Source organism: Heteronotia binoei, chromosome 7, assembly GCF_032191835.1.
Source record: "Heteronotia binoei isolate CCM8104 ecotype False Entrance Well chromosome 7, APGP_CSIRO_Hbin_v1, whole genome shotgun sequence".
Classification (NCBI taxonomy): Eukaryota; Metazoa; Chordata; class Lepidosauria; order Squamata; family Gekkonidae; genus Heteronotia; species Heteronotia binoei.
The window spans coordinates 30,133,737-30,157,775 of NC_083229.1; the positions used below are offsets into that span (position 1 = coordinate 30,133,737).

The window sequence follows — 24,039 nt, forward strand, 5'->3', positions numbered from 1 at the left end:
GAGACGGTCCCTAAGGTAGGCAGGTCCTCGGCCATATAGGGCTTTAAAGGTGATGACCAGCACTTTGTAACGAATCCGGTAAGTGACTGGTAGCCAGTGCAGTTCATGCAGTCCCGGCTGTATGTGCTCCCACTTTGGGAGCCCCAGCAGTAATCTGGCAGCCACGTTCTGCACTAGCTGCAGCTTCTGGGTTCGGCACAGAGGCAGCCCCATGTAGAGGGCATTACAGTAATCTAATCTTGAGGTGACCGTTGCGTGGATACTGTTGCCAGGTCCCGACACTCCAGGAAGGGAGCCAGCTGCCTCGCCCGCCTCAGGTGAAAAAAGGCTGACTTGGCTGTGGCTGCTATCTGACAGCAAAACATCATCATTTAAGTGATCTGCTGTTCCCATTATTAGGATAGTTCTACATCTGACTATAAATAAAGTGGGTTTCAAATTCACATACTATCCATGTGGCCATTTCTCTTTCTCTGTTGCTTGCTTGCTTTATTTATTTATTTATTTAATTCAACTTGATGAATTTCTGGGCTCTGGATGAGGTACAACAAACAATACAATTAATGCATGTAAACCATTAAAATCAGTTAAAATTAAACAAATTGCAAACTCCAATGGCATCTTATTGAATACTCTCATTCAAGTTTTCAGACAATTGTATCCAGGGCAGGGCAATCCCCAAAGAGGTCAGAAGAGAAAGGTGCCAGTGTAGCAACCATCTAGGGTTTCCAAGCTCCTGGGTAGGTTGGGGTTTTTCCCACTTTGGAGGTTCCCAACCCGCCTGCCGAGTCACACCCTGGCCGCTCTAGGAGCTTCTGAGGAAACTTAGTGGTTTTCCTGGATGCTCTAGCAATTTGGGAGGCCACAGGGACTTGACAACCCTACAACCATCACTGTCCTTGTGCAAAAGTGTGGTGGAACAGCTCTACCTTACAGGCCCTGCAAAACTGTGAAAGATTTGCTGGGTGAATTATTACTGAAGGGGAGCAGAACTATACTGCTTCCAAGAACTGGTTGACTGACCGGAAACTTGACAGCATGTGAATTTGAAACCCACTTTATTTATAGTCAGATGTAGAACTATCCTAATAATGGGAACAGCAGATCACTTAAATGATGATGTTTTGCTGTCAGTAATCTGCATTCAGAGAACTGGAGTGTGCATCCTTGAACTGGCAATGCTGGCGGAAAGGCAAACTAAGAAAGAAAGATTGCTACTGGTTGTTGTTAGATGCAACTTATGTTTTTTCTTTTTTTCTAGAATACACCCACTTTTCCCCCTAGTGCCTGTGATGCTGTCTTGTGCATTTAATATTCTCTTGCCCTCATTCTTTCATTCAGGTAATGGGGTCTTTTCCCTGTCCAAAACCTGATGTATTGCACTCATTTCAATACTGTCAGTATGGTAAAGAATTCCACCATTTTGCATGCAGAACACTTTGCACAGTTTTTGTTAGTAGCTGGCACAAAGGGAACATAGAGGCTGAACTACCTAACAGTGAATGGGTATTTGCGATTTGGGAAACTTTTTTAAAAAATAAATTCTTTGCCTGGCCCTAATTGCATTATGTGCCCTTTACAAGTGGTATAATAAATTACACTTTATTATTACTCACCAAATCCGATTTGCAGTGATAAATCATTACAACAGTGAAGCAGAGGGCACACATGATTTAATCAATCTATATCTTAAGGAAGGGAAATGTGATTTTTATAGACAGTGATTTAAAGCAGGGGGGATCTTGTGTTGACTTTTAAATTAAAAAGGCCAAAAGTTCTAGTTTACTGATTGACAATGCAGTGGTACATTACAGTGCATAATTTTGTTTTATACAGAGAGAGAGAGGGGGGGGGGTTGCCAATGCTCAGGTGGGGACAGGGGGTCCTCCGGTTTGGAGGCTCTCCCCTGGCTTCAGAGTCATCAGAAAGTGAAGGGAAGGAGGGAAATGTCTACTGGGCACTCCATTATTTCCTATGAACATAAGAACATAAGAGAAGCCATGTTGGATCAGACCAATGCCCCATCCAGTCCAACTCTCTGTGTCACACAGTGGCCAATGTGTGTGTGTGTGTGTATACACACACATATATACTGTGGCTAATAGCCACTGATGCACTTCTGCTCCATATTTTTATCCAATCCCCTCTTAAAGCTGGCTATGCTTGTAGCCACCACCACCTCCTGTGGCAGTGAATTCAACATGTTAATCATCCTTTGGGTGAAGAAGTCCTTCCTTTTGTCAGTTCTAACCTGACTGCTCAGCAATTTCATCGAATGCCCACGAGTTCTTGTATTGTGAGAAAGGGAGAAAAGTACTTCTTTCTCTGCTTTCTCCATCCCATGCATTATCTTGTAAACCTCTATCATGTCACCCCGCAGTCGACGTTTCTCCAAGCTAAAGAGCCCCAAGCGTTTTAACCTTTCTTCATAGGGAAAGTGTTCCAAACCTTTAATCATTCTAGTTGCCTATTTCTAGACTTTTTCCAATGCTATAATATCCTTTTTGAGGTGTGGTGACCGGAATTGCACACAGTATTGCAAATGAGACTGCACCATCAATTTATACAGGGGCATTATGGCTCCACCCCCAAAGTTCGCAGATATTTCCTGAGTCAGACCTGGCAACCCTAAGAGAGAGAGAGAGAGAGAGAGAGAGACTCAAGGATGCTGAGAACTGTAATGTTCACATGATTGCCAGTATGAGTCCCCTTGATGGATTGCTTTAATGTTGTTATTCAGTATTCAGCTTGAATGTCAGCTTTGAACCTGCAAATTAGCTACTTAGGTTCTAGGGCGGTACTAACTCGGCAAATCATGGAGAACCACATCCAGAAGTTGTCTCTGTGCTGAGGTGAGAGCAGAGAGGCTAAAAAGAACAAGGGTGGTAATGTTAGACAGGCCAGGCCATTTACTTCTATCCCTGTAATGAGGCCTACAACTCAGGGAGGTTCATTGTCTACGTATCTGCCAGCCCATCCAGCAGTAGCTTTTTAAAGGTAGGAACTACCCAGGGTTGCCAAGTCTTACCTCCTTGCCAGTGGGGGGTAGGAGGGGCCTTTCCGAGAGGCAGGCAGGGTGATGTCACCATGCATAATGTCCCTGATGGGATGACATCACTTCTGCATGACATCATCACATCGATAACTTCATGTGGCTTGTGGCTGTTTTGTTGGGATGGGTAGTGTTAGCTTTTAAAACTTTTTTTTTTTTTTTTGCATTGGAGAAAAATCCCTGCAATTTCCACAAGGTAATACAAGAATGCACATTCAGGAGCTGATCCAGACAGATTGGTAGACATATAGGGATATTGACTAATACTGCATTAAGGCCTGTAAGGACATCTAAGTGATACGTTTCATCTCAAAATGTCAGGCCTTTTCATTTTTCTTGCCACAATGTGCCTTTTTAATAAGTGGTGGCGGTGGAAGCAGCAGTATGTAATGAGAGTATGTAATCATGCACGTTCAGTCATCTTTCCCCGCAACTGAACATGTTCAGGTGGTTAACACATGGCCAAGCAGCAAACCAAATGGTTTACTCTAATGGTTGCTGTCTGCAAGCTGGATGCGTGCTGAGCCAATGTGTGATCAATCATCTTTGCTCAAACTTCAGTAAACAAAATGGTTAACGGCAGCTTTTTCCTATTTCTCCTATTTGGAAAAAAAAAATGTTTTTGAGGCTTTTCTGGCTGATATGGAATCCCGATGAAGGAAATAAACTTCTTTCCATCAGCTGGCAGAATAAGCAGCAGGGAGTCTTGGGGATTAATATTTGCCTCATGCACTCCAGAGAGGAGGTGGAGGAGCGGCCATACACTGGCATATCTTCATCCTTGGCCCCAGTAATACCTAGTTAAAAAACAAAAACAAAATAAAAAATAGTACTTTACTTGCACAGGCAGTGGCTACTCTGCTCTGTTAAGGGAAACGGAATTAAGTGTAATTCAAGAACTAATGTTGCATCACAGAATAACATGGCATATGGTAGTAACTCCTGCAACAGCTTTTTCTACTGCTTTTGTTAAAAGACATCTGTTCCTTTCAGAACCCTTAAGACTCTGAGGGGTTGCAAGGGAGTGAATATTCATCTGACCATCCCCCACTTCCCTCCCTCCCCACCTCTACAAAGACACACACACACACACACATAGACAGAGAGACAGTGCACTGGAGAGGTGGCAGCTGAGAGATGATATGATCACCATCTCAAGCACTTGAAGGACAGTCATATAGAGGATGGTGTGGAATTGTTTTCTGTGGCCCCAGAAGGTAGGGCCAGAACAACAGGTTGAAATTAAATCATAAGAGTTTCCAGCTCAACATTAGGAAGAACTTCCTGACAGAGCGGCACCACACAACGTCTCTGGCATGATGATGTCACTTCTGCATGATGTCATCATGTCAGCAAGTCCCTGTTTTGGGGATGGGGTTTCACAGCCTGCCAACTGCCTGGAGGCAGGCAGAGGCTGCCAAAAATAGGGGATCCCTCGTCCCTGCCTGGGGAATAGGAACCCGAGAGTCCACCTTCCAAAGTGGTCATTTTCTTCATGTGAATTGATCTGTGTCACCTGGAGATCAGTTGCAATTCCAGGAGATCTCCAGCTACCACCTGAAGGTTGGGAACCCTACTGGGCACACTGTCAGGGCTGTTCAGAAAGGAAAACCCCATTCCCCTTTTCTACTTCATTATTCAATTTAATTTTATTTCTCAAATTGGGTTGTGATTACATGCATTTTGTTGAGCTTCACTTAAATCGCATAGAAAGTTTTCTTTCCCCCTCTAATATTGCCCAGCCTACTGCAACACTGTAAGCGTTTTCTACCTTTCACTTTGAGTGTACATAGCCATGAACTTTTGTAGATAAGACTAGACTCTGGCTAATACATTTTTGGCTGAAGGGGAAAACAAAAAACACCCTGGTGACCCAGCAGTCACTAATTTGGTTGAGAGAAAGTCTATCCTGAATAGGTCAAATCCTGCAGTTTATAGCTTCTGGGGGAAGCAATAATAAGAAAAATCACATTCTGGAGGGCACCATTTTAAGTTCCCTGCATAATTATACTCCCACAGAAATGAAAGGAGACTGGAATCTTGAAAGCCTTTTGTTACATGAGACTTTTTATCTGAAGATAAAAGTAAGGCTTTTTTGACTATAATACCTAACATTATTAGATTAAGAAGACTTCTGCTGGAAATTTCCTGCTCTATGCCTTACTTAAGCCATCACCTACAGATTGAACCACATTAAATTATAGAATTTAGAATGGTTTCCCCATGTTTCTTTTTCTTTCAGTTGAAGTTGTATTGCTTTTTAAATTGTCTCTTCTGTGCTGTAGCCAAATCCAGCGTGGTGTAATGGAGTCACAGTTCAATTCTATGCAAAGTTACTCCAGGCTAAATAAATTGAAATCAATAGACTGGAATAACTCTGCATAGGATTGTGCTAAGGTAGATTTTGGATCAAATCAGTTTTCTGCCATGAACTTCACTTAGGTGGCCATTGGACCAACTGCTATCTCTCAGAACAAAATGGGGGAGTGGATGATACTAACTTGAAATGCTGGATTAGGCTTCCCAATCCCCAGGTCCCAGAGGGGGATCCCCCGGTTTTACATGCTTCCCCCCTCCCCCAGCCAGGTGGCCGGCGGGGGAAGCCCCACCCCCACATCTATCATGCATCTCCATGAATGATTCCCATAGGGAATGATGGGGAATTGAGTTGCGGGTATCGGGGGCCATCGAAATAGAGGGGCACCAAAGAAGAGGTATAAGGACTCCTTGAAGAAATCCCTTGGCACCTGTCGCATCAACCATCACCAGTGGTCTGACCTAGCCTCAGATCGCAAAGCATGGAGGCACACCATCCACCAGGCTGTCTCTTCTTTTGAGAACGCACGCATAGTTGGTCTTGAGGACAAAAGGAGATTGAGGAAGAATCGCACTGCTACAGCACCAACCCTAAATCAGACTTTTCCCTGCAGCCACTGTGGCCGGACCTGCCTGTCCTGCATTGGTCTTGTCAGCCACCAGCGAGCCTGCAGCAGACGTGGACTATTGCACCCTTCTTAAATCTTCGTTCGCGAAGCCAAGCCGAGATCGGGGGCTCTGGGGGGCCTGTTTTTTGAGATAGAGGCACCAAATTTTCAGTATAGCATCTAGTGCCTCTCCCCAAAATACCTCCCAAGTTTCAAAAGATTGGACCAGGGAGTCCAATTCTGTGAGCCCCAAAAGAAGATGCCCTTATCCTTCATTATTTCCTGTGGGAAGAAGGCATTTAAAAAGATGTGCAGTCCCTTTAATGTGATGGCCAGAACTCCCTTGAAGTTCAATTATGCTTGTCACACCCTTGCTCTTGGCTCCGCCCCAATGTCTCCTGGCTCCACCCCCAAAGTCCCCAGATATTTCTTAAATTGGATTTGGCAATCCTATGCTGGATACACATGAGGGGGGAAATAGATTGCTTCAGGGCTTTTTTTGAGCAGGAACACAAAGGAACATGGTGTCATGGGTGTGGCCTAATATTCAAAGGAGTTCCTGCTGGGCCTTTTCAACAACAACAACAACAAACCCTGTGCAGGACAATGGTGATGTCAGGGGTGTGGCCTAATATGCAAATAAGTTCATGCTGGGCTTTTTCTACAAAAAAAGCCCTGGATTGCTTAATGTGGGAGGAAAGGATTTGCAATAGTTTAGAATTGGGGCAAAACCATGCTTTCATTTAGGGAAGAAGTGGTAGATGTGCCACTATGTAAGCCCTCCTATCTTTTAGGCTGATTTGATAGACTATTTTTAAACTATCACAGTCATCTTAAAACATATATAAAGTACTTTGGTGCATTATATTTTAACTTCAGCCTCATCCATGTGTTACTGAGCACATGTACATCCTGAAAGTGTGTCCGCACATCTGTTTGTAAGAAAGCGCCAATGAGCATTCACTTTACCTGGGGACCTGGGGACCAGTAAACTGTGGGGTTTAACTGGACATATGGTGTTCACCTGTACATGTATTTTATGTGACAGGAGAATTACTCAGCATATACACAAAGAAAAAATCAAGCATATGCTGTACCCAGATTTTACATGCATTCACTGCAACTTATGAACAGGACATTGGAAAGGTCTATGCTAGTCTTTGGAAAGGTCTACACAGACTAAATATACAGATTTTGCTTACTGCAAGTATAATCAATGCGGAATCAATTATGTGCCAATATTATGTTTCCCCTCATTTTATTTAAAATGTTGTGTGATGTCCCTGGTGTGATGACATCACCTAGAAGTAACATCATCACCCCAAGGATGTTGTTCCAGGGACCCTCTGGTATTTGGGCAAACTCTATGGATTTTTTGGCCTCAAAACCATAGAGTTTGTCCAAATACCAGAGCATCCTGGCATGATAATTGGCCATTGTGCGCCAATGCCCCTGTTTGGGGGTGGAGCTTACCCCACTGGCCAACTGGGTGGTGGCAGGCTGAAGCCCTGAAGATTTGGAGTTTTCCTAGCACCGCTGAGAATGGCAACCCTAGTAGTGATAAAAGCTCTGTCTTTTAATTCCAGTTTATGCTGCTATTGAAAAAGACAGAGACTATGTGTATGCATATTGACAACCCTAATGCAGTTGGTGCCACAAACATCCAAGTAGCAGGAAAACTTAGAATCATAGAGTTGGTAGGGTCCTCCAGGATCTTCTAGTCCAACCCACTGCACAATGCAGGGAATTCACAAATACCTCCCCCTAAATTCACTTCAGCGTGTAAAAGTGGAAAAGATTTAGCATGTTACAAGTAGCAATCAAGAGCTCTTGGGAATAAAAGCCTTTTTCTTGAGTTTCCAAATAGCAGAATGTGGACAAAATAAGGAAGAAAGACTCACCTTGGACAGGTAACCTGGAAATGAAGGTTGTAACTGGCAAATAGTGGCAGAACAAATGGAATCGTCTAAAATTCATAGAATCATAGAGTTGGAAGAGACCTTCAGGGTCAATATAAAAATTGTGTGTTTTATTTAAGTAGATATTAGTTGGACCATATCGGTGTGTGTTTTAAACTTGGCTGCCTTCTTGTAGAGCTTTGGAACTGGTACGACTAGGAATCTGATCCATAAAATAAGAAAAACACCCTTGATTAGAAATAATTTGGATAGCTTCCCATTTTCACTCCCCACACCACCACCACCACATGCATTCACACAAGATGTGGAATTCCAAAGCAGGAGCCCCGGCTTCCAGAGAGACCTTGAACTCCAGCATCTCACAAACCATAAATTAAGCCTAACAGCAACCATATAATCATTTGCATTTGATTTATGAAATATTTATTCTGCTTTTCTTCTCAAAGTTGGGGGCCCATTGCTTACAATAAATAGCTTTACAGCCAGGGGTTTCAAGCCTGAATTAATTATAAAATGAAGCACACATCCCTTTCTATAACCACCTTTTGAAGTATGTGCTCTGTTTGAAAAGGATTCTTATTAAAAATGTCCCTGTTATAAAAGGCAGAAGCATGATAGTGCCAGGGACATGACATTCAAGATAATAACTATAAACTATTCATTGGAACACTAGTAGATTAGAGTGTAATACTTAATAGACAAGGAAGGGAACAGAAAAATGGGGGCTAACCAAGTTTTCATTACAATAGAAATTATTAGATCCAGCCTGCATAGACACCTGCCTAACAAAGTCCAGATCTCCAACCAGGTGATCCTGAAATAAATTACAGAAAATAAATATAGCATTGGTTCTCTCCCAATTACTATAAGAATCTACTGATTTTCTAAAGGACCACTGGAAGATATTAAAGCAAGGGGCTTGTTCACAAGGGACTTTATTCTAGTGACAGGATTTCAGAAAATGTGTGTGTGTGTGGTCGGCAGTGACTGTTACATTGTATGCATGCCAGTGGACTGTCTGCATCTGTGCAGACCAACAACCATTCTTTCCAAAATGACTGTCCAGCACTTAATATTCCTTTGGGATATTTCAATTAGAAATGTCTGTCCAAATGTCACACAACAGTTATTCCACTATCCTCCCTTACATGCTAAGGATGTGGGTGAACAAGTGCTTCAGATACAGTTTGCCTAATTACAACTGCAAAAAAAACAAAACAAAACTTTCCAATCCATGGCAATACTTGCATTCACTGTACACATTCAGTGGATCTAAGACCAAAGCCTGAAAATCACAGCCCTAGGCTACACTAGATGTGACAGCATCCTTAAGTGAGACCTGTGGATGCCACCTCTATTTCTAAGTGATTTAAATATGCGTCAAGGAGCTGGTCCTGTTTGAGCACACAGCATGGTGGACTGAAACACTCTTGTCCCTGTGATGATCATCCTTAAAAGTCTCACCGCTCCTCCAGGACTCTGAACCAATCCTTGTGATTTAGGGCTCATTATGCAAATCCAAATGATTGTCAGCCAATCAGAGCCCATGGAACTCCGTTGGATGGGAAGGGGTGAGGCAGCCTCAGCCTTAAGAAGAATAAGCTTTTTAAAAACATTTGGATGGGAATTTCATGGCACTGGAAAACCGTCTCAACTTAGCCAGTCTTTTATTTGGTTTTCTAGTTAGGGTTTGGGAAGGCTTAGGGAAGAAAGCTTATTTTACTGGTACTAATAAGCATCCTGTTTAGGGCCCGTCATTTCTAACCAGCTTGTGTAGGTTTTGTGGTAGCGTGCTCTGTGAGAGAAAAGAGAAGCCCTGAATCCGCTGAGGTAATCTGTCCAGAGAAAGGAGAATCAAATCTCTCCTCACTGATAATTTACTTTATTTGAGAACTAGCTTTACTTTATATATCTAAGTTATGCATACATCATTCTTAGCTTATAAAATACTTTATTTTCTGTTAAATAAACCATCGTGGTTCATCTCCATTTGTGTCATCCATCAAGTAAAAAATCTAAGAGACAGAAGTCTCTATTTACTTCAGATATATGCACAGTTTTAGATTAGCAGATTTCCATATAAGAGACTTTTAGGGAGCACATAATTTATTTTAAATCTTGTTTCCTCCTTTTATTTGAATGTGGGCAGTAAGAGTAGAATGAATGTGTGTGTGTGTGTGATATATATACACACACACACACACACATTCAGAGAGAGAGAGTTGGTAGTCCTTATTTGTCTTGACAGTTAAGAGGCTGGAGTGGGGGACTAGATATTCTACCCACACCTCATGGCTCCTAACTCCCCCCCTCCCCCATTTTTCCAAGTGCTGATACAGATGCTCCCTGCCCCTGAGGAGGTTTCAGCACTTAAAAAGGCATGGGGGAAATAGAACATTTCAGTTCACAGTATTGTGCATCCAATCCTGATTGGGCCCACGTGGCATTTTAAAATCACTATAAAGTTGTGTTGTTGTCCATAGGTCAGCCCTGTGAATACTATTATGTCTAGTTTGGCCTCTAGAAATAGTATAGTAAAATAGTAACACATAATAGAGAAATAGCAGAGTAAAAATAGGAAAGCAAACAAGGAGTGATGAAATTATGGATGTTTACCTTTTTAAACCTTATTTTACTGTTTTAACACTATCTTGTACCTTTTTACCTGTTTGCCTTTTAAAATAACTATTTTATACCTTTTTAGAACTACTTTACACAAAAAAAAATGCAGTTTGTATTCTGCAAGAACAGAATTGCATTTCTGAGTGCAATGGAAATTGTTCTCTTCCCCAAGTCCAAACTGAAAGAGCCCCTATTGTGACTTAATTGCAGCTTGACTTGCTCCATGTCATAATAGAACAAAGTCTGAGTCCAATGGCACCTTTAATACCAACGAAGTTTTATTCAAGCTATGGACTTTTGAAACTTTGACCAAAGGTGCCACAGGACTCAAACTGTTCTACTGCTTCAGACCAACATGGCTGCCCACCTGGATCTATCTTCATGTTATAATGTTGATCTTGTTTATTAAACTTATGTTTAATGTCCCATTGTCTGACTTTTCTAGTAATTAACCTGCCTTTAGCAACCTGTTTTGCAGACTGTGACTATCTGGTGGCATGGAACTCTCTAAATCTTTCAGGAATTTGTCTGTTATTCAAGCAATGTTTTGGAAAATTGTAACTTGAACAGGAAGCACCATTATTTCTATCATAATTAAACATAGTTAAGCATCTGTTTCTTATTTATGGTGCCTCCATTATGTTTCTTTTTAACAGCGGAGGATGCATGTGGAGGAACCATGAGGGGATCCAGTGGCATCGTCTCTAGCCCCAATTTTCCTAATGAATACCACAATAATGCAGACTGCACATGGACCATTGTGGCTGAGCCTGGAGACACCATTTCACTCATATTTACAGATTTTCAAATGGAAGAGAAATATGATTACTTGGAAATAGAAGGTTCAGAACCACCCACAATATGGTGAGTGACTTTGCTTATAAAGTTCTGTGAAATTACTACTCCCCAAGTGCCAATAATCCTATCAAAATTCCTATATTTTATCTTACTATTCCTGCAGGCATTTCATCTGGGTGGAAACTTTTAACTTTGTTTTGAATGTAAGTTTTGAACCCTATGGAGGTTCGGGCCCTTCCAGATTTGTTACCATTCCGGAGGCCTGTAAGACAGAGCTGAGGCAAGCTGGCGTCCTTGTCTTATTATACCATCTAAATGGCCTCCCTTTACTGATTGCCATCTTGATTGCTAAAAATTAGGCCAACATAGTTGATATCTTCTGGACATCTAAGCTGCCTGTGACAATTATGGCTTAATTGATGTGTTCACATCATCCGTGCTGCCTTATATTAATATTAATTTTAGTTAATAGCTTAACTGTTTTAACTTTTTGATTGTTTTGCTGGTTTTAATTGTTTTGCCATGTTGGAATCCGCCCTGAGCCCACTATGGGAAAGGGCGGACTATAAATCTGCAGAAATAAATAAATCTAGGTGAAATCTAAGGCCAATTTATTTCTGCCTAATCCCACTGCAGTCCTGACCTGATGAGGCTAGCCTGATCTGGTCAGATTTTGGAAGCTAAGCAGAGTTGGCTCTGGTAGTACTTAGGGGAGAACACCAAGGAAGTCTAGGATTGTTACAGAATCAGGCAATGGCAAACCACCTCTATTTGTGTCTTGCATTGAAAACCCTATGGGGTCTTCATGAGCTGGCTGTGACTTGATGGCACTTTCTACAACCACCTATCCCACTTCAAGAAAAAATGGGAAATTGTCTCAAAATTATTTTAACTTACTTTCAAAATCACTTAGTCTGAACAAACAGCCCCAAATAGCCCTTTCAGGCAAAAATCTAATGACAACTGTACTTGTATATTTGGGTAAGGAGAGCTATGTTTGCCCTGGTTGGCTTGTGGAGGTCATACCTTTTCTATAGGATCCTTTATTGTAAGAATCGTACTTTCCTCAAACAATATTCAGTGCAAGTGTTGTTAGTCTGAAATGAGCATGTGGGTGCAGGCCTTTGGGATCATGGCATGGGGTGATAATGAATTCTGCCCAGCAGTTTGTTGTACTCTATTATGCAAAACCCCTCTTTCTATGATAGGGAAAACAACAGACTTGGAAAACGTAATTAACTGAGAATTGCTTCCATCAGTAAGAAACCATCAAGAAGAATTAATTAGATTGACTTTGTCAGTACGTGTTCATCCTGACCCAACAGATCACACATAGAGAGTGCTTTTTAAAAAAGCTAACATTCCACCCATTAGGCGGGGATGAAGAGGGGAACTCAGTCCAGCTTCCCCACTCTACCTCCCCAAAAAGTTCATTGTTGAGATTTTTAATTCTTACAAGGCACTCAATACTTATAGCCCTAGAAGTGAATTAGAGACAAGATTTGAATGTGTAACATCTGGTGGTGTACACAGTTCCTCATCTGGATAGGAATATTTCTGCATAAACCTACTTCTGTGTATCCACTGTCCCTGAGGGATCTAGCTGTGTGTTTTTTTTAGCATACATTTTAGATGTTATTTATTGTATTTATGTTTTTCATAAACTTTGTTAATAAACTAAATACATAATCAACCAAATATACCATTCCTGCCTGTGTTGAACTGGAATGGTTGTGCATAGTTTAGCTTTTATGATCACAGACTGTGGGCTGTTCCAAACTAAGATTGTACAGTATAACATAAATGCCAGTACCCCATTTGTAGCGGAAATATTTTTAGTGGCTTTCATCTTCAACGTGTAGTAATCAGAGTCTTGATTGTTTACATGTAAGTGTATTTTGCAGAGATAAAGCGTTAAAATTTCATATAGGGATACTTCAGAAATCCACTGTGTATGATTTGTACAAAAAAATTCTGAAATAGTTCAGAAATGGATATGCTCTATTTTTCTTGTCATTTATCAGTGCTAATGCTTCAAAGATTTATGGCATGTTGGCAGTTTGTTATCAACTCTAAAACCACAATTAACTCACCTAGGTTCTTAACCTCACTTCAAATCAACATTCTTCTCCTTGTGGGAGGATGGTCAAGGCTGGTACTCATTTTTTTTAATGTAATTCTTTGGCATTCTGTCATTTTTTCCTGTATCTTTAGTTGGCATTGGTTTTACTTTCTGGACACAGAATGCTAAGGAAAGAGGCCCTGACTGGGGAGGGGCAGTGGCTCAGTGATAGAATACCTGCTTTGCAAGCAGAAGACATCTCCAGTTAAAAGGATTGGTTGCAGGTGATATGAAAGACCCTGGAAAGCCACTGCCATTCAGAGTAGACAATACTGACCGTGATGGACTATTGGGCTGATTTAGTATATGGCAGCTTCATGTGTCCATGTGGTTCTGTCCTTCCTCCCAAATCATGTTGATTTTTCTCAGTCAAGTGTATTTGATGATGGTTTAATATAGCTAGTCATAATGGCAACATAACCATACTAACATTTTCATAGGTTAGCGACAAAAAACCTCAATGACTGAAGATCCATACTCGTTTCTGTATGAGAGATATCTCTAGGGTCATGTGCTACATGGTGAGTTATGACTACTAGTTAGGTTTGTTGTTTTTCAGTGGAGCTAAGCTAATTATACTACTAAACCTAAAACACAGTCAATTACATTTGCTTAATTATAAGAAACTCATTTACAATCACATCTTGTAAAACTGCTCAAAGAACTATGCAAAAATAGCAGAGGAGTGATTCATACTCAAAAGATAAGGGACAGTAGCTTAGGAGTAGTGTATGCACACATGCGTATTATTCCATGTTCAGTCTTTATTTATTTGTTTATTTTATTCATTTTTTAGCCTGCCCTTCCCATAGAACAGGCTCAGGGTGTGTTACATCTTGCATCTCCTTTTAAAGAGGAATCTCCAGCAACAGCCTTGGCTATCTCTCCCAAGACCCTGCCTGAGCTCTTGGAGAGCAATGGAGGAAGATCCATGATTTAGTTGTAGAACATCTGCCTTGTATACAGAAGGTTCCAGGTTCAATGCCTGACACCTACAGTTAAAATGATCAGGTTATCTGATATAGTACTTGAGATCTTGGGAAGCCACTACTAGTCAGACAACATTGACCTTGATAGAGCCTTTATTTCGTTTTGAGATGCCTATATTATTCACATATCATCAGTCAGAGGCAGTAGAAAAAAGCAAGAGTCCAGCAGCACCTTAAAAACTAACAAAATTTGTGTCAGGGTATGAGCTTTTGTGATTCACTGTTCACTTCTTCAGATGCAGCCAGAATGGGAATCCATATATCTCGGAGTGATTTCAGGTGCCAAAGGACAATAGCAGGTGAATGTCAATAGCAGGTGTGATTGGATTAGGTGTAAGGCAGAGATGTTCCACCAAGCCTTTGCATAAGGACAGCGACAGTTGCCTTGCTGGCACCTCTTCTTCTCCTCATCCCCTCTTGGGCGGATCCCTCCACCCCTGATGTAATGGCTGGAAATTTAGATTGAATACTAGTACTTTAAATTAGATACCATCCGGGTTTATAATTTATTTTCAATTGAACAGATTTTATTGATATTAATATATGTATTTTATTTTTATGTTGTACATCACCCAGAGCCTGGCACTGGCCAGGATGGGGTGGTGGTGATGGTGATGATGATGATGATGATAATAAGGAGGAGGAGGAAGAAGGAGGAGGAGGAAGAAAAAGAAGGAGGAGGAGAAGTAGCCTGAGTCTAATTTCAATTCCCATGTCTGTCATATGGATTGGAAACTCGGGTAGGAATTGAAGGCTTCTTTATTTAGTTTAGCCCTTTAGATAGATGGAGAAAATTTCTGTTGGGGATACAGAAGCACAGATTTGGGATCTGATTTAAGATGACCCTGAGTTTCAGTACTGTCATCTGCATTCTTTTAATATATGCCAGACAAATAGGATTATCTATGTCAATTTGCTGATGTTATGTTATTAAGTAAAACTGTAATCCTAGGGCAGTTCCAGGGAATAAGCCCCACTGAGTAACATGAGACTTACTTCTGAGCAGACCTGCTTAGGAATGTTCCCTAGACCAGTGTTGAAATTTATGGTCAAATGACTGATGTTAAACAAACTTGCACTTAATCTAGACAAAACAGAAGGGATTTCATATTGGATATAAAAAAACAAACAAACAAAAACTTCATGTTTAAATGACAGACCAGAGTAAACATATAAAGATGAAAATACTGTCATTACCTAAGTGTAAACTATAAAATAAAGTACAGCATTAAAATGCTAATTTAATAATTGCTAATTTCAAAGAGCAGATTGAAGGAGCACTCATTCCTGAGCCTGTCATTCATATTGTGGAATTAGATTGATGTACTTGGTTATGCAAAAGCACCTCTCCATATGCTAGGGAAAAATAGATCTACAAAACTTAATTAGCAGAGATTTGTTAATTAGATTTATTATGTTAATACTTTTTATCCCTTTAGAATAGTGTTGAGGTTCAGCTCCTAATAGCTTCGTTGATTATATCTTCACAGAATACTCTATATCAAAGAATAAACCCAGGATCATTGTATGTTATCTTACTCTAGGAGACTGCTGGAACTTATCTTCTAAAATTCTATTAAAATTAGAATAAAGGTTATGGAGTTCTGTCCAGGCAGTAATACCTTTGAGTCTGTCTTAAATTTAATTTAGCTGTTGCATCTTCTATCTTAAAAGAGACTATCCTCATCCACTTACATATCCAAGGTCTCCTTTCTTCAAATAATTCAGATAAACATTAGAGTATTAAGATGAAAGTGAGAGTGAATGTACCCATTCTCTGTTTTCTTGGTGAGTTTCTTGCCTAGACACAGTATACTCTCCCAAGCCCACTGACTTCAGCAAACTTAGAAGGTTTAATTAATTGGTCTTAAGATATCTCTGCAAACTGGTTGTGTTTTCCTGTTCTTAATGGTGAGTTAATTCAACAGGATGCAAGGCCAAATAAAGTCAAGATTCTGTCAGGATCCGTTAATAACTTTCCAAGTTCTGCCTTGGTTACATGCATGACCTCTTCAGTCTGGACTTGCAGTTCCCCTGATCTTTCAGATTCTCCCAGGTTCTGCTCTTGACCAGTCAAAATAGTTTTGCATATATAAAGAATAAAAATTACAACAAATAGTAAGGGAGTTAATCTGTATGCCACATGTCCTTGTAATGTTTCTTGTGATCTAACTTACCTCTTAGTTATATCAAGGAATGTGCTGCATGCCATAGGAACTGCTAAGCATTAATGACCATGTCCAGATTCCAGATGGTGATCTGAAAGCATCCCCTTGACACTGAGTACAAATGCATTTTTATTCTTTCTTTCATTTGTACCCCACCGTTCTCTGCAACATGGTTCCCAAATGGCTTGCATCTTTTTCTTCAGCTCCATTTTTTTCATTCTTCAGAACTGAGCTCTGAAAAACTGGTTTTGCAAATTTGTAGTTTGGGTAAATGTTAATCAAGGAGATAACCTTGACTGGGGAAAATGTGGGGTTGTTTATAGTTTTTGAAATGTCTGGAGTTTGAACAGCAGTTCAATTGGTTATATTCTTGAATTACTTTTGAGAAGCTTTTAACTTTCAAAAGTGGTTTGCCGTGTAGATGGTGGGGTGTGTGTGCGCTTTGAAAAAGTTGCCCCCCTCCCCAGCTCCTTTGAGTGTGTAGAACTGGTAACATAGGTCTTTGTGTTCTGGCTGGGGTTAACAGCTGTTCTTATACCTACCCTTCATGAATTTGTTTAATCTTTAAAAAAAAGATTTATAAAGGCCTTTTCATATGTTATCACAGTATTGCAGGAGTTGGTTACATGGGGCTTCTTCTTTCACCATTGCTGGGTAATAATGATGAGGGAAGTAACCATGAGATTGACCTGTCATGCAGTTCCAGAATCCAAACTTTTCACCATAGCAAAGTGGGGAGAAGTAATTCTAAAATAATTAAATTTACAAACTGGGACTGACTTTGAGTGTTTGCATTTGTCAGTTGTTTATAATTGAAGAACGTTTTTCCAAGTGGATAGTTAGGCAACATAATCTATATTTTGGTTTAGAAACAAACCCTCCAAGGCAATGAGATGTTCTATTCAGAAATTTAGACCTTCAGAAATCCATGAAGGAGGACAAGAATAGGAAGCTGAACATATTCTCCAATTTCTTTATCCTCCAAAATTATCAATTTTCTTCAATAGTTTAAGCAGCAAAGGAAAAATCCTTGCCACTGAAAAGGTGTATCCAGCAGAAGGGATTCTCCTAATTAACAGACACACAATCCCAATTTCATGGCACCTATGATTGCTTTATAGTGTGTGACTTTTGGCTGCTCTGGGAAGCAGTGATGTCCTTTAAAATGCTACCACGAGACAGAAGTTGTTCTTAAAATAGCAGTTTCCCATAATCATACCTTTGGGTAATTCATTTTTGTGTATATGTATTCACACATTTCTTTTATCTCACCTTAATCCCTGGTCAAATAGTTTTTTCAAACCCTCTTTGATAAGAAATGACCCATGTTTTTTTTTTTTAATTCATTTCATTAATATATAGTAGGAACTAACAATTTTTCTTCTTCTTAAGCATCTACTTTCTGTGAGGTGTTTGTTGCACTAATCCCTTAACTCAAGTTTTCAACTATGTGTGACTGCATCCAGTCATATCCTGAACTGCTTGTGGTTTTAAAGGTCAAAGCCATCACCTTGAATTTGCCCTGGAAATTGCGGAAGCCAACACAGTTGTTTTGCACTTAAATAATACAGCAACCTGGCAGTGTGTTCTGAGCCAGCTTTCTGAACATTTTTCAAAGGCAGACTCCCTAAAGTCTGGTAGTCCAGCCTAGAGGTTGCCAGGGTATGTATGTCTAGACTGATCCAACTCGAGATAGAACACAACTGGAAAAACATCCGTAGCTAGTAAAATGCACTACTGGTCACTTGCCTAGACATAAGAACATAAGAGAAGCCATGTTGGATCAGGCCAACGGCCCATCAAGTCCAACACTCTGTGTCACACAGTGGCAAAAAATTTTATATACACACATACACTGTGGCTAATAGCCACTGATGGACCTGTGCTCCATATTTTTATCTAAACCCTTCTTGAAGGTGGCTATACTTGTGGCCGCCACCACCTCCTGTGGCAGTGAATTCCACATGTTAATCACCCTTTGGGTGAAGAAGTACTTCCTTTTATCCGTTTTAACCTGTCTGCTCAGCAAATTCATCGAATGCCCACGAGTTCTTGTATTGTGAGAAAGGGAGAAAAGTACTTCTTTCTCTACTTTCTCCATCCCATGCATTATTTTGTAAACCTCTATCATGTCACCCCGCAGTCGACGTTTCTCCAAGCTAAAGAGTCCCAAGCATTTCAACCTTTCTTCATAGGGAAAGTGCTCCAGCCCTTTAATCATTCTAGTTGCCCTTCTCTGGACTTTCTCCAATGCTATAATATCCTTTTTGAGGTGCGGTGACCAGAACTGCACACAGTACTCCAAATGAGACCGCACCATCGATTTATACAGGGGCATTATGATACTGACTGATTTGTTTTCAATTCCCTTCCTAATAATTCCCAGCATGGCGTTGGCCTTTTTTTATTGCAAACGCACACTGTCTTGACATTTTCAGTGAGTTATCTACCATGACCCCAAGATCTCTCTCTTGGTCAGTCTCTGCCAGTTCACACCCCATCAACTTGTATTTGTAGCTGGGATTCTTGGCCCCAATGTGCATTACTTTGCACTTGGCCACATTGAACCGCATCTGCCACGTTGACGCCCACTCACCCAGCCTCAACAGATCCCTTTGGAGTTCCTCACAATCCTCTCTGGTTCTCACCACCCTGAACAATTTAGTGTCATCCGCAAACTTGGCCACTTCACTGCTCACTCCCAACTCTAAATCATTTATGAACAAGTTAAAGAGCATGGGACCCAGTACCGAGCCCTGCGGCACCCCACTGCTTACCGTCCTCCACTGCGAAGACTGCCCATTTATACTCACTCTCTGCTTCCTATTACTCAGCCAGTTTTTGATCCACAAGAGGACCTGTCCTTTTACTCCATGACTCTCAAGCTTTCTAAGGAGCCTTTGATGAGGAACTTTATCAAAAGCTTTCTGGAAGTCAAGGTAAACAACATCTATTGGGTCTCCTTTGTCCACATGTTTGTTCACCCCCTCAAAGAAATGTAACAGGTTACATCTGGGAGCAGTTTTGGAATTAGGAACAAGTTAGGCAGAATTGAAGCAACTATTCTGATGATGTCACTTCCAGGTCATGTTGGAAATGATGTAGACACATTGTTGTAACCAGGGCCGGCCCTAGACTGTCTTGCACCCCAGGCAAGGCTAACTTCTGGAGCCCCCCCCCCCCACACTAATAATATCACCAAGTCATATGGTGCACACCGAGAAGGCTGGGCCCTAGGCAATTGCCTGGTTTGCCTAGCGACAGGGCCAGCCCTGTCTGTAACATCAGCTGGGCCTCCCTCTCACTTCTGGTAAGCCCCCCCCCATCCCATATCAGTTGTCAGGAGGGACCTGGCAACCCTTTTGTTATATGAATTGGTGCCTCAATGTGTGGCAGAAACATAGGTGACACCATTATTGTGAACATTAGCAGTTGAGAAAGGACTGCTGCATCATGAAAATTGTAGCAACTACGCTTCGCATAAAGATGCCAGTTAACACAACTGGCATCTTCATTCAACCTTATCTTAGCTGAGGACTCACTTGTAAGCCAGTGCTGGCCTGTGGGCAAAGTCATGAACACAAGAAATGTTTAACAAAATTATTCTGCCAAATTAATCTTCTAACCATATTGCCACTAGTAGAAGAATGTAACCAGATTTCTCAGGTTTTGGCCTTGCAATGACCAAAAGCTTTTTTCCTACTTGGTATTCCTGTGTGTGTGAATGCAAATATACTGAACAACCATAATTCTGCAAGGCGTACATTTCGCTTTGTTTAATTCTGGGCATATTTCAGTTGGTTTTAGAATGCAGTTTAGAGCAGTCGTCGCATAGATTGCTTACTTATTGCTGTCCCCAACAGTAGCTGATCCAATCCTATTATAAACATATGAAATTAAGATACTACTTATGTTTAGCATCTTTCAAATCCAGTGGCGTAGCTAGGGCTTTGGGGGCCCGGGGCCCAAGATTTATGTGGGCCCCCCTATGTGTGTGTGTGCACGCCTCCAGAAACAGGATATGATGTCACTTCCAGTGATGTCACTTCCGCAAGATGGCCACCACTTGCGAGGGAGCCCTGCTGGAAACAGGAAGTGATGTGACTTCCCTCATTTGCATATCAGAAAAGAAACAAATTTGCAGAGTTGTAAATGAGAAGTGTTTCTTTCTCTGTGGGGTGTTTAGCAGCTTGTCAGAGAGCATCAGCGGGAGATGGGTGTCTGGTTGTGCCTACCAAGATGGCTGAAGCAGCATGCCTACCAGCGGGGAAGGCACCAACAATGTCTGTGCAGTTGCCTGGGCCAGTCCCATGCAACACTTGTGCAAAAAGCCAGTGTGGTGTAGCGGTTAGGATGTCAGAGCGAGATCTCAGAGACTCAGGTTCAAATCTGCACTCTAAAAAAAGCACATACAGGTTCCTGTTTCCAACCAGCAAACAGGAACTGAGGTGAACCATCAGGTGTCCCTATGAAAGGAGGAAAGATGGTATGGTATATAGCCTGATCTTGTTGGATCACAGAAGGTAAGCAGGGCTGGTATTTGGATGGGAGACCACCAAGGAAGGCTGCAGAGGAAGGCAATGGCAAACCTCCTCTGCTTCTCACTTGCTTCAAAAGCCTCTTGCTGGGGTCCATGGCATAGCCCAATCTTGCCAAGTCTTGGAAGCTCTGTAGCTAGGGGCCAGGAGGGAGGGGGCCATCTAAAGAGGGGCCTTTCAAATCATGCAGGAGGCTGGTGAGTCCACCAATCAGCTGATTTGTGGGCCCTATAAATGGCATGGGAGGGGCAGTGGCTGCTCCTGGGTGCCTCTCCTGCATGATTTAAATCATGTAGGAGGGGGAAGAATGGGGGGTGAGCACCCCCCAAAAAAACCCTGTCAGGGGGGCAGGCCCCGTGGGTCCCTGGTTGGCTACGGGGCTGCTTGGAAGCTAAGCAGCGTTGTTACTTGGATGGGACCCATCTTTTTTGTCCATCTTTAATTTCTTCACGAACCTTCACATAGGTAATGAATGGGCATTCTTACAAAGTCATGAAGGCTGGGGAAAACATATATTCACAGGCAGAATTCTGAACAAGAAATCTTGGTGAATATTTTTAGTCTATATATTTTCCTGATCATAGCAATTGAAAATAGGAAGACTGCTACTGAATCAAATTCACTCCTTTAAGCTTCTACATATATCATGACCTGTGAGGTTCCTTCAACAAAGAAACATATACAGGAATCTAGTCTGAAAAATGCTATAATCCCTTATACAGATCCATAGTTATGAGGCACCCACACAAAGTAACCAAGATTGTGTTATACTGAAGGAAACTGATATATTCATAGGTTTAAAAATTAACAACACAGGACAAGAAGACTGGGTTGCACAAAGGAATTCCTATTCATTTGAGCTGTGAAACCAAATGAATACATGCATTGCCATTGAAATAAATAGGAAAACTTATCTCAATGGAGCAAATCCATTAGAATATCTACATTCTTTAACCATCACTGGACAGAAGATGGTATATGAAACTCAGACTTGTTTATCAGAATTTTAGTGCAGGACTCCTAAAATATCTGCTGTACTATGCAAAGAAATGGATTTTAAAAATTTAATTATTATGCAATGCAAGTATTTACTATTATTTATGACTTTCTGGTAATATTATGCACAATTTTAATGACTAAAGGCTAAAGATCCTACCTGGCTAACATTTGAACATTGTATGTAACATGTCTGTTACTGTTTTTTAATTATTATTATTTTATTGAACTGTCTTAACTCTGTGAGCTACCTTGAGCAGTTCTCAGGAGAAGCAATGTAAATTTTTTCCAGATCAATCAATTCATCCATCTGTGGTCAGAAGCAGGAACAATGAGCAAAATTTCTAAGGTCAAATACATATATTAAAAGGTTCAAAAATGGATCACTTTATTCCTTTGCATTACATGGTAACTGATTTTTTAAAACCCATTTTTTCATATGAGCCTGCTTTTCGTGGGGAGGGCGGGATATAAATTGAATAAAATAAATAAGTATAGTATACCAGACACTTTAGGAGTCCTGCACTAAAATTCAGATAAACATGTCTGAGCTTCAAATATCACCTTCTGTCCAGTGATTGTTAATATTACATCCCTAAACCAATCAAAGAAGGAGGGAAAACATTTAGACAGAGCAACTAAAATCCAGTTGTTTTACGAAGCTGTAAGACTTTTAATCCCCAATATAAGATGGAAAAACAGCCACAATGGGGGAAAACAGCCACAAGTCTGGCTGAAGGGCCTGACTTACACCTTCAGACACAGGATCATCCTATCTCTGATCGTGCTTTGTTTTATTTTCAGTAACCAAATGGACTCCATTCACCCTCTAAACTCATTAGTGCTGCATGCCAATTTCCCACCCATCTGTAACGGGCAGCCCCTGCAGCCCTGAAATCATTTCAGATGGCACTTTTTCAAGTACTGCGTTCAGAGAAACCTTTCAATTAATGATCCCCCTTGCAACCCTACATTCCGAAGCACTTTTTGCTAATTGATAATTACGTGCTCATTCTTCAGCACAAAGCTTGGGGCAAATTGGGTAATTTTAGAAGTTGTTTTATTTTGATTGCTCCTAAATTTAATGTGGGAAACTCTTTTTCTCTCCCCCCCGCCCCGTTTTTGAAAATGAAAGTTATTCAAAGGCAGCTGCAGCTCCCTATCACCCCTTTATGGTTTTCTCAACAAAAAATCAGTGGTCCCACTAAAAGATACAGTAGAATTACCACGTCCAATTCTAAGAATTTCTACTGTGGAAAGCTGCAGTACAGAACAGTACTAGTTCCGCTGAGGAGGCGCGTCCCGCCCGATGCCCGAGAAGGAGGCTGGTGCCTGCCTGCGCACGCGCGCCTTCTGAGGCGAGGCGAGGGAGGAGAAAAAGCGACGCGCCGTCGCCTTTGCGTGAGACGGAGAGGGGGGAAAAAGGGGGAGGGGGAAGGGCACGAGGAGCCCCGATGTGCGCGCGCGCTCCCCGTTGCTGTCGGGCGCCGCGCCTCCATTCTTTTTCTCCCCCCCCCCCCGCAGCGCAGCAAACACGGCGTCACGGCCATTGTTTGGGGGCCCCCCTTGCCAATGCGGGGACCCCCAGACCCGGGGCGGCGCGCTCCCCCCGCCCCCCCCCTCCTTACGCCACTGTTCAAATCTAGACAGACAGCTCCCAACCAATCTAACTTAATTACATTGTCTGGGGACCCATTCCCAGAATAGATGCAGCTGTTGCACTTTTCTTTTTCAGAGAGATAATTATAATTAAGGGCAACTTTCTTAATAAGAAAATAGAATTAATGTGTTATAGTTCTGATGCAGGCATAAAAAGAAAAGAAAACCAACTCCTGCACAATAGAGACAAGAAATATTTATCACCACAGCTGTAGATTTTTTTAATACTGTGGTGGAGGGGGAAAAAATTCA

The 24,039-nt window shown here is 41.4% G+C and overlaps 1 protein-coding gene across 6 annotated transcripts in view; it reads left to right on the forward strand.

The window, feature by feature from the left end:
• The window catches only part of CSMD3 (CUB and Sushi multiple domains 3), a 933,126-nt gene that overhangs the window by 366,900 nt on the left and 542,187 nt on the right, over window positions 1–24,039 (forward strand). For all 6 annotated transcript variants that reach the window (XM_060243303.1, XM_060243304.1, XM_060243306.1 and 3 more), the window contains exon 5: window positions 11,174–11,381. In XM_060243303.1, the coding sequence (XP_060099286.1) occupies window positions 11,174–11,381 (208 nt within the window). The remainder of the gene's footprint in view (window positions 1–11,173; window positions 11,382–24,039) is intronic.